This window comes from Nannospalax galili, unplaced genomic scaffold (genome assembly GCF_000622305.1).
Source record: "Nannospalax galili isolate Female #2095 unplaced genomic scaffold, S.galili_v1.0 scaffold406, whole genome shotgun sequence".
NCBI classification, from domain to species: domain Eukaryota; kingdom Metazoa; phylum Chordata; class Mammalia; order Rodentia; family Spalacidae; genus Nannospalax; species Nannospalax galili.
In genome coordinates this window covers 3,431,271-3,442,832 of record NW_008357033.1, presented here as the reverse complement: position 1 = coordinate 3,442,832, position 11,562 = coordinate 3,431,271, and the positions used below count along the sequence as shown (strand labels likewise).

The 11,562-nt window shown below is 44.7% G+C and overlaps 1 protein-coding gene across 4 annotated transcripts in view; it reads left to right on the top strand.

Moving 5' to 3' along the window:
* Srgap3 (SLIT-ROBO Rho GTPase activating protein 3) overlaps positions 1-11,562 on the top strand; it is a 266,271-nt gene that overhangs the window by 181,679 nt on the left and 73,030 nt on the right. For all 4 annotated transcript variants that reach the window (XM_008854812.3, XM_008854814.3, XM_008854813.3 and 1 more), the window contains exon 5: positions 8,610-8,795. In XM_008854812.3, coding sequence (XP_008853034.1) covers positions 8,610-8,795 — 186 coding nt within the window. The remainder of the gene's footprint in view (positions 1-8,609; positions 8,796-11,562) is intronic.

Here is an 11,562-nt window from a genome sequence, read left to right as displayed (position 1 = left end):
TAGATGTTACATTGTGTTAAAGGCCTTTTCTGCGTCTGTTGAGATGATCATGTGATTTTTGTTTTTAAGCCCATTTCTATAATTAATGATGTTTATTGACTTGAATATATTGAACCATTCCTGCATTTCTGGGATAAAGCCTACTTGATCATGGTGAATGACCTTTTTGATATGTGTCTATATGCAGTTTGCAAGTATTTTCTTGAGAATTTTTGCTTCTATGTTCATTAAGGTTATGGGTGTATAGTTTTCTTTTTTGGTTGTGTCTTTACCTGGTTTTGGTATTAGAGTGGTGCTAGCTTCATGAAGGAATTTGGGTGTTCTCCCTCTGTTTCTATCATTTTGAATAATTTAAGTAGTATTGGATGTAGATCTTCTTTAAATGTCTGATAGAATTCTGCTGTAAATCCATCTGGGCCTGGGCTTTTTTCAGTTGGGAGGCTTTGTATTACTGTTTCAATTTCCTTATATGTTATGGGTCTGTTTAAACTGTTGATCTCTTCTTGGTTTAACTTTGGAGGTTCCCATGATTTCAGATATCCATCCATTTCTTTTTGACTTTCAGATTTAGTAGTGTATAGGTTTTTAAAATATTCCCTTATAATGGTTTGGATCTTTTGGGTGTCTGCTGTGATGTTTCCCCTTTCAGCTCTGATTTTCTTGATTTGGATTTGCTCTTTCCTTCTTTTGGTTAACTGGGCTAAGGGTCTGTCTATCTTGTTTAGCTCTTCAAAGACCCAGCTCTTAGATTTGTTGATTCTTTGCATCAGAATGAAGTGTCCCTCTTTATCTATTCTGATTAGTTTTAGTTTAAGGTCAATTTTATAAGATATTAGAATTGCAATGTCTGCTTTTTTCTTAGTACCCTTTGCTTGATTTTTTTTCCATCCTTTCAACTTAAGATAGTGCCTGTCCTTGAAAGTGAGGTGATTTTCTTGCAGACAACAAAAAGATGGGTTTTGTTTCTTAATCCATTCAACTAGTTTGTTTCTTTTGACTGGGGAGTTCAGTCCAATGATATTTAAAGTTGTTAGTGAAAGCCAGTGTTGATTTTGAGCTTTATTGCATTGTGGTCTGATAGAATGCATGAAATTATTTCAATTTTTTTGTATTTGTTGAGGTTTGTTTTGTGGCCCAGTATGTGGTCAATTTTTGAAAATGTTCCAAGTGGTACTGAGTAGAAAGTATATTCTTTGGAGCTTGAGTGGAATATTTGAAAGATGTCTGTTGGGTACATTTGATGTATGGTATCATTTAATTCAGATGACTCTCTGTTTATTCTTTATCTAGTTGACCTGTCTAATGGAGACAGTGGGGTATTGAAGTCCCCTATTATTACTGAGTTGGGGTTAATCTGTGTTTTAAAGTCCTGTTGTATTGTTTTTATGAAATTTTTGCACCAGAATTTGGTGCATATATGTTAAAGATTGTAATATCTTCTTGGTTAACTGTTCCTTTGATCAGAATGAAGTGACCCTCCTTATCTCTTCTGATTAGTTTTACTTTGAAGTCTGCTGAGATCCCAGCCTTAGCCTACCAAAGCCAGATCTGCCCTGGGTCCTTGGGAGGGGCCTCACAAAATCCCAGGTACGGGGATGGTATGGCGCAATTAGGGGAAGCTCACCACCATGTGGAGGCAGGATCCGGGGTCTGTCAGGCTGTCCCCAGGTTCTCAGGCCTCCTGGTAGTTGGAGGCCTGAGGGAGGCCAGAACCCAGCAGTCTCTGGCAGTCTGCTGAGCTCCGAGCCTCTACCCTGATGGAGCGTATTTGTTTATTTTTATTTTATGTGTATGTTTTACCTGCATGTATGTAGTGCAGTGCATATATGTCTTGCAGTGCCCACAGATACCAGAAGAGGGCGCCTGATCTCCTGGAACTGGAGTTACAGTCCTTAGCTACCATGTAGATGCTGGGAACCAAACCTGGGTCCTCTAGTAGAGCAGCCAGTGCTGTTAACCACCTAGCCATCTCTCTAGCCCCAACACCTTCCTTTTTTAAACATGATTTCTTAGGTTGGGGGATGGCTCAGAGGTCACACGCTTACTACACAAGCTTGAGGACAAAGTTTGGCTCCATAGAGCTTGTGTAAATTCAGGGTGAATATGGTGGCCCACCTATAATTCAAGTCTCGGAAGGTGAAGATAGGGAATCCCTGGAGCAACCTATTGAGACTAGCCCTGTCAGAGAGCTCTGGGCTTGACTGAGAGACCCTACCTCATTGGATAAGGTGGATGATTTCCTATTTCGACCTTGGGCCTCTGCATGGAGGCACACACACATGTCCACACATATGCAAACATACATACATATGCATGTACACCAGATATATATGAAAATGGAAAAAGAAAAAATATTTTTTTTTAAGTTTAGAAATAGAAAATACACATTTTCCGTAAACAACAACAAAACAGCAATAATGAAATGATTACAAAAATATTCATTCAAGTAAGTCATCCTCAGTTGCATTGCCTGGCACTCTCCCTGCCCCCATACCACCTCAGTTGCTAGGTTACTGGTTTCTGGTTAGTGGAGTCTCCTTCTAAAGCTATTTTTTTCCCATCAATCAGCACATGTGTGACTTGACTCACACCTCGTTCCTCTTGCTATGGGATTCTTTTACTGAGTGTTTTGTCTCCTCCACACATGGTGCTGGCCATAGGCTAGGCCCTCGTCTGAGTGCTCCAGATGTACCAATTCATTGCATCCTTGCCACAACCTTTTGTGGGAGGAGGCATTATTACCATGATATTATGATCAATGGTGGATCTAAGGCACAGAGAAAGCTGGTACTAGCCAAGCGTCACCCAGCTGGGGAGTGGCCGAGCCTGTGCCAGAGTCTCTGGGCTTAAGCACCCACTCTAAGCTTCTTAAATAAATACATTAGTTATATAAATATGTGTCAACTATAGTTGTCTCTGAGTAGTCACAGAGGATTGGTTCCAGGACCCCTACCAATGCCAAAATCTGCAAACGCTTAGCTCCTACATAAAACAGCATAGTACCTATGTAGAACCTACACATCCTCCCTATACAAATAGTTGCTATACCATATTGCTTAGGGGACAATGAGAAGGAAAATCTATGCACATGATTGACTCTGAGGAAGTGGAAACCTAGGTACTGAGGGTTGATTGGATTTCTATAGATTTGTTTTGGAAGAAGGTGCTACTTCATGTGAGCAGTGAAAGGCAGCTTTTATAACTTCAACGACACTCCAGCAGCCTTGCTCAGTTGGTGGTGGCTGCAGTCAGCAGACAGGCTTTAAAGATGCGTTAGTGCCAGGCTGTGACTTTCCCCAGATGCACCAGAAGGATTCCCAGAGCACTGAAGGGAGTTCATAACATACCAGCAATGATGAAAGTCATCTTGTCTACACAAGTAATCACCCTACCACATGTTTAGCTGGAGTTGGTCCTCGGTCACCACATTAGAGAAATGAAGGAGTGGGGCTTGAGAACTTGGGGGGTTCTTTTGAGCGTCTGCCTTCATGCCACCCTGCCCACAAGGGGCTGACTCAGAGTGAGAGTGTTTTTCCAGGCTATCACCTGCTGACTGGGGATGTTGGGTGTGGGCACACCTTTTCCCTTGGGATAGAACTGCAGCTCAGAGGAATGGGGAGTTGAATCCTTCCTCTGGGCAGCCTCCTCTCCTCTCCTAGCTCTCCCATGAGGTGCTTGTTCACCCAAATGTTCACATTGCTCATCTGTGTGTAGATGATGAGATGTGGCTGGACACTGTGATGGCAACTCTGTGGGGATCTGACACAGTGTGAGGGAATGTGAGAAGTGGGGTGACCTAATGAAGTCTTCAGACATCAGAAAGAATACAGAGATGAGGTGGCATCATGTGGAGAGGGGCAAGGGCATGTGTTCATGTGTTATCAGAACATGTGGAGAGGGGCAAGGGCAACAAGAAACAGCAGGGAGGCAGCTGCTGGCATCGGGGAGGAGGATCCTTCTGCTCTGCCAACCAGCATTACTCATGGATCACTACCCTCAGCTTGGCCAGTTGAGACCAGGACTGATACGCATAGTTAAGGAGCTGAAAGTTCTACCTTTTGAGACTCATCTAATGACAAGGGTCAGGAATCCAGTAAAGATGGGCTTTTTTAGTGTTTTGTGATGTTATAACTGAGTACCCGAGACTGGACAATTTATAAAGCATAGAGGCTGTTTGGCCTAAGGTTCTGAATCTGGGAAGTCCAAAAGCATGACACTAATACTTGGTGAGGGCTTTTTGTTTTATCATGTATGGCAGAAAACAGGAGACCAGGTGCTGCAGATGTGGCTCAGTGGGTACAGTTCTGGTCTGGCATACCAGAGGCCCTGGGTTTGACCCCCAGTACCTCCTAAAATGGGATGGTGGGGGTGCACAGGCCTGTAATGTAATCCCAGCTACTCGAAACAAAAAGAAAAGACCAACACAAAAGCAGGAGAGGAGACCAAACTCACTTTTATAACAAATCTACTCTTGTGATAACCAATCCACTCCTGCAGTAGCCACGTTAATCGCCTCTCAGAGTTATTGCATGGGAGATAAACGTCACAACACCTGAGCTTTGGGGGACACATTCAAGTCACAGCACCAGCTATATGAACATGACTATTTACTGGATGACAAGCACAGGGCTCAGGCATATCCTTACCTTTTCAACACACTCACTAGATCAGAAGTAATAGAACTTCACCTCCCTGGCTTTATCTCCCTCCCTTCCTCCCTCCCTCTCTTCCTCCATTCTTTCCTTTCCTTCCCTCCCTCATTTTCTCTTTCCCTTTCTTCCTTCCACTTAACCATTCATCCATCTACCTACCCACCTACCCATCATCTATCATCCACCCACCCATTCAGCCATCTTCTACCTATCTATTATCTATCCATCTATCCATTTTCTTTGGATACCAGCCTGTAGCTCCTCCCTTTGGTTTTGTTTTCCTCTTTATGGGCTTTGTAATCTCTCAGGCTCCTCCTATCAAGCTGACCCCCTCTCGACTGGCCTCCCTCCTCCTAATGCCACAGTGGCTCTCTTCTCAGTGTTCCCAGCAAAATCTTAGAGTTGCATCTGATTGGTCTGATTGGTCTGGCTGAGATCATGAACCCCCAGTCATTATGACCAGGTTGCCATAATATTTACCAATTGGCAGGCCTGTGTTTCATGCCCACTGCCAAGGGTTAGAGGTAATGTCAGTTTCCCACGAACTTCATGGACTGAGAAAAATGGAGGGGAATTTAGGGAATTTCCTCAAAGAAAATCAGGAAGCTATTACTAGAGAAGGAGGACTGAATGAGCCTGGGCAGAGAAAAACAACAGATGTTTGCTGAGGGGATATCGAGGTAGAGCAGGAGGCCAGGGGTGGGTGGGGGGAAATAAGGCAGTGGCTGTGATGACCAGTCACCTGATACTCTTCTATGCATAAGCTATTTCTTAGCCCTGTTTTGGTCCTGCGTCTCCTGGGTTAAATGTCCCTTCATCCACGACCCTGTCTACGCTCCAAACCTTGTTCAAGCAGATAAAAGAGACTCTTCCTTCAAGGCTAGGCTTAGCTATCACTTCTCTAGGAAGTCATCCTGTAGCACCTGCACTCCCCTCATCACAGTGCTCACGACACCCGTGATAGTAGCTTCTAAAATAGCCCATGTCCCTGTGATGTATATATTCTATGAGACTCCATATGTCTTACACCTTATAGCATTTCCTGGTATAGGTCCTAATATAGAACCTGTGACACAATGAACTAAATAAATATTTAATGACTAAGGGTGTGGTGATCTCCTAATCCCCAAATAATGTCAGATTAGAGGCAGTAGAACTGTATCTTGCATATCTCACACTCCTGCCCTCCTCTCTCTCTTTCATCTCTTTCCCTTCCATCGTTATCCATGCATCCCTTCATCCTTCCACTCACCCATCTATCCAACCACATCCATCGATCCATCCAGCTACACATTCATTCATGCATGCATGCAAATACATAGTGATACCTGATGGCGACCTGTCTTTGCTCTAGTACAGGAATTATGATTATAAACAATGTCTTGACTCTGTCACTGGTCATGTTTTGACCTTGAGAAATTTACTGAACTATCCAGATCCTCACCTGTAAAGCAGGGATCATGGGGTGCCTGTTTCATAGGGATTTTTTAAAGATGCGTGTGTGTGTGTGTGTGTGTGTGTGTGTGTGTGTATGTGTGTGTGTTGAGGTGCCTGTGGAGGCCAGAAGAGAGCATCAGGTCCCCTGGAACTAGAGTTACAGGTTCTGTGAGCTGCCTTACAAGGGTGCTGGGAACCATACATGAATCTTCTGGGAGAACAGTAAACACTCTTAACTGCTGAGCCAAACAGGGTTTTCATGAGTGATGCACTGCTTGTAGCAGTTAGACCAAGGCTTGGCATATAGCACCTGCTTAGCAAACCTCAGCTGCTGTCATTGTTGTAATTGCTATCACACCACCCCCAGTATTAGACAAAGGATGGTCTGAAATCTTCCAGCAATAGAAGTGAATAATAGATGTCTGTGAACTTTGAAGTGGTAGGTAAGTTTAAATATGGCTTAATACATCCTGAATTCGCAACGATTCTTCTAGCAAAATGAGCTAAGGCTTCCTTTTCTGAAGCCCAGGTCTCAGGTCCAGTTGGTCCAGAGTATCTATGAGTTCTGTATCCATGCATTCAACTACCCAGAAGATATTCAGGAAAAATTATGTCTGTACTGAACATTACAGACTTTCTTTTTGTAATCATTCCCTAAACAGCCTGCTATAGCAACTATATACAGTGTTTACATTCTATGAAGTGTTGTAAGTGACCTAGAGATGACTTAAAGTCTACAGAAGGACATGCTTAAGCTTTATGCAAATATGCTTCTGTTTTTTTAATAAGAAACTTGAGCATTTGCAGATTTGGGCATCTGTGGAGGATTCTGGGAATGAACCCTCCATGAATACCAAAGGACGACTATAGTTACATAAGGGTAGCATTGAGGATTCTGGTATAAATAAACTCATTTCAGAGAATCCCCCAAGTAAACTCTGACATGTCACCCTGTGCAATTCAATTCACTGTTATCCTAGGGATCAGCAATAACCAAGGTTGCAGAGAGCTGGGCCCCGGGGTTCTCCGGGCCATGTTCTTCATGCATAGGAATCTTAGAATAGTCCAGGGAGGATCTTGGGAAGTTTGGCTTGTGAGGCACAGAAGGAACATTGTGTGGCTCAAAAAGAGTGAAAGAAAATGATGCAAAGTTGGGGGAAAGAAATTGGGGCAGAAGAAAATGTGGGAAGTGGGAACACCCAGCTGGGATGCAGCCCTGTTAGACAGATGTATACATGGATGATTGAGCAGGAAGATCTAGGCACAAAGATAAATGCTTTTTTTCTTCCCTGTGAACTTCCCAACACAGATGATAAGCTTCTGGTGAGATAAGGACACCCAAAAGCAAACGTGGAAAAGGGCATGTAGCAGGAATCATGACCCAGGAAGGGTAGGGTCTGGATATAAACAGCAGCAGTTGCCTAGGTGTCTGTGAGTATAGAGGGACAGGATGTACATCAATAAGGGAAAGGTAGACACCCTGAGACAGAACAGAGCAGGCACCCCTGACTCTTCACCACATTTTGTTGCTGGAAACCGTGGTCCAGCAGCTCTACTTACTTGCCATTCCTCCAGACACTAGATGTTGGAATGTACCAGTAAGACACTTTATGGCATGTGCAGTTGTATGCAAAGAGCTTACTGGAGCTGGTATAGGGAGTGGATACAGTCAACAAGAAGGGGTTTCTTGGGGCTTTAAGGAAACTGCAAGTGAGCCTCATGGGTGGGCTGCAGAGAAGAGCTTTCTTCAAGATCTGTGAGGAAGTGCTGACTACATTTTATGTTCATGGATTGCTTTGCAAGTTTGGAAAAGGTTTCAGGATAAAACTTCAGGCTCAGATTTTCCCCTTGCTTTAATAATACCCCGTTTTTGTTATTGAAGTCAAGTAGCAAAGTAGAATTTGTTTCATAGGAATTCTTTATATAGCCAAGGCTGAGTGTATGCCAGGGAGCACAGAGTACCTATTAGGTTACAATAACAGAGCCATTTGCAAAGCCTATCTTACTCAAGGAAATAGTTGAAAGAATGATTTGCCATAAGAAGGAGGTTCCCCAAGAAAATCCCATGAGTATGAGAATCGATCTTTCCCACGGATATTGGGGAAGGGATGGGGAAGGGATGGGTCACAGCTAGCAGGCCTAGAGAGGACAGCTAACAAGGACCAAGCTTGACCATACCACCTGTGGGCTGTGGTGAATCCTCTTAATTTCCCCATTACTAGCTCATGCCTGACACTTAACAGAGTCTCACAGATGGTGATGTTGGTGACGATGATGATGATGATGATGATGAGGGCAATGATTATGTCACCCATGGTATATGAATCATGGTATTCATAATGAGCATCTTCATTTCCAGTCCTCAGAGAGCCTGCACAAAAGTAAAAAAGTTAGGGTGCTCAGCCTGTCATGGGAAGGAGGCAGGGACAGCCGTGACAATTTGGAGTCCAGCCAGGAGCCACAGGGTAGACCATGCTGGGCTGTGACAGGCTGCTGTTTCTCCCACTTATGTGTTTCCAGGTCATGAAAACCTACCACATGTACCATGCAGAGAGCATCAGTGCAGAAACCAAGCTGAAGGAGGCTGAGAAGCAGGAGGAGAAGCAGTTCAACAAGTCAGGAGACCTCAGCATGAACCTGCTCAGGCATGAGGACCGGCCCCAGCGCCGCAGCTCCGTAAAAAAGATTGAGAAGATGAAGGAAAAGGTAAGGGGAGCCAGGGTTGTCAGGAGAGAGCCATGTGCTTAGCTACAGCCTTGCCCTTCCACTTGTGAGGGGCGTGATACTGCCAGCATGTGCCCTCCAGCCGATCACCCTGGCCTACTGCCAGAAGCAACAGGCAGCAGAGGCCTTTGCTGACAAGAAATCTAAACTGTGACTGGATTTGAGCCCAGCAAACATATCCTCAGATGGGCAGGCAAGCGGGAATTATCCGACATTAGTGGGCTTGTTCCCTAGGCCACTTTGAGGTAGAGGACTGATTGGGACTCGGTGTGTCTCAACAGGCAAGGCCTGCTCTGGGCTTCTAGGGCACACTTGAGAGCCTGGCGAAGAGCCCATTTTGCAGCCACCGTGGTGAAGTCAAAGACCAGAGCTTCAAAATCACTGTGCACAGGCTGCCAAGTCCTTTTGCAGGCACAGAGGGAGCTCAAGATGTGGTACCCAATGGACTGGGTTTGTTTGTGTGTGTGCAGCTTTGCTTACCCGTGTGTGCATAGGAGGACAGAGTTTGGCATCAGGAGTCTTTGCTGTCCATCTTACTTTTTGAGACAAGGTCCCTGATTGAACCTGGAGCTCACTGACTGGCTAGATTTTTTGGCCACAAAGCCCCATCTCCATCTCCTACCCCGGAGGGTTCGAGGTCTGAGCTGCCACACCTGACCTTTTACATGAGTACTGTGGATCTGAACTCAGGTCGTCATGCTTGTGCAGCAAGCCCTCTATCTACTAAATGTCTCTCCATCCACTTGGCTGTGCTTTTAAATGTCACACTCTCCACCTCTTTGAGTCTGTTTTCAAATCCCTGTTTTCAATTTGTGACACAAATAAGTCTCCTTTCTCATGTTAGCTTTGATCAATTGTTAGTGGCTGCCCAGAGTGCTCTGTTGAGGATTGCGAAGCCCTATCCAGGTTTAGTTGGAATGGTGCTGTGATCACTTAATGATGTCTGTTGTGGCCAGGGAATTTGGAAGGGCAGGATACAGACTGCTTTTCTGTCATCTGTGACTTCTGAGTCTCTTCTTCAAAGGCTGTGATCGTTTTGTTGAATTCTCTGTACTCATCCACTTCATGCCACCAGGAAACATTTGCAGATCTCTTTTATAACTGCCAGCCACTGCACCAGATGTTTATTTGGGCTTCTAAGAGCCTAATTCTGTGATTATAGGACCCTTCAGTTCTGAAAATCATAGATTGAGGTGGAGCAAAACCCAACAGATCTGGATAAACTGGAAAACATAGAAGCACATAAAATAAAGTTCCAGTGCATACTGAAAGTGAGGAGATGAGAGAGAGAGAGAGAGAGAGAGAGAGAGAGAGAGAGAGAGAGAGAGAGAGAGAGAGAGAGAGCCAAAAAACAGAGACCCAATACAAAAACAGACAAGGAATTTGAATAGACATTTCTTAAGAACATGTCTAAGTGGTCAATAAATACAGAACAAGATGTTCAGCATCATTAGTGATTAAGGAAATGCAAATCGAAGCCATAATGAAACACTGCTTCTCAGCCACTTGAAGGACTGAAATAGAAAGGCTGATGGGGAGCAGCAGCAGTGAGGATGTGCAAATGCAGGCGCCTGCTGGGGGAATGTGAATGATTCTGACACCGTGGGAGGTCATCTGGCCTCCCCTCAGATGTTAGTATACATGGACCAGGATACCATGTGACTCAGTAGTACCACTCTGGGTGCCTATCCCAGTGAAGTGAAGACATACTTATACAGGAAATTGTCTGTGGGTGCTTAGTGCAGCACTGTTCACAGTAGCCCAAAGATGGAAATAACTGGAATGTTTGCCTACTGATGGATGGGTGAGTAGAATGTCTTACCCACACAATGTAACATAACTCAGCCATGAAAAAGATTGAAGTCCTTATACATGCCACAGCATGGATGAATCCCCAGAGACAGCATGCTACTCGGGCTAAGGAAGAAGAGAATGACAAGTGTGTGCTCATAGGTGCAGAGCTTCTCAGAGATGCAAATGTTCTCAATTTATAGATGCTCTATGAATATAGTACAAATAAAGAAAATAATGAGATGGAGAATTACTGGGTTATGATGTAGGGGGAAATAGAAGGATGGAGGATACTGGCTGGGATCCAAGGGGCTCATTCCTGGTGCAGAGCCGTATGCTAATTAGCCACTTGGCCTGGACAAGCTGCTTTTCTTCAGTTTCATTTCCTCACCTATAAAGAGATGAGTTCAATTAAGACCATGATGGCTCTCTCCAATTGTAAAGTGAAGTCAATCCAGGAAGGGCTGAGAGTGGCCTCAGGGTCAGAGTGCTGCCCTGGAAAGGGACCAGGTGTGTCCAAGCTCTCAGTGGGGTTGGGGTGCTTGGCTAGCACAGGATATAATTGCTGGGAGACATATACTGAATGATCCCAGTGTAAGAGGACCTGGCACAAGCCAGAAAAGATCGCTAAAGAGAGTTGAAAGGCTGGTGATGCGGCCACTCTACTCCAAAGCTAGATTTCTTATGGAATGGGGAAGGGGAAAACACACCTAGCTGAAGGGAGAGAGCACAGCTTCTTTAAGGAGACCCAGCACCAGGACACAGAGTGAAAGGAGCAGGTACTCTCCACTCCTCCCTGCTGGGCTGGCCCAGGGAAGAAGCTGCTCTGCTCCACCTTTTCTACCATTTATACTCAGACTCCCTCCCTCTCTTTCTTTTTTGCTCTCTCCCTTCTTCTCCCTCCCACCCCTGTTTCCCCTTTTCCCTTCCTCAAAAATAACCCAAGACTTAACTTGGT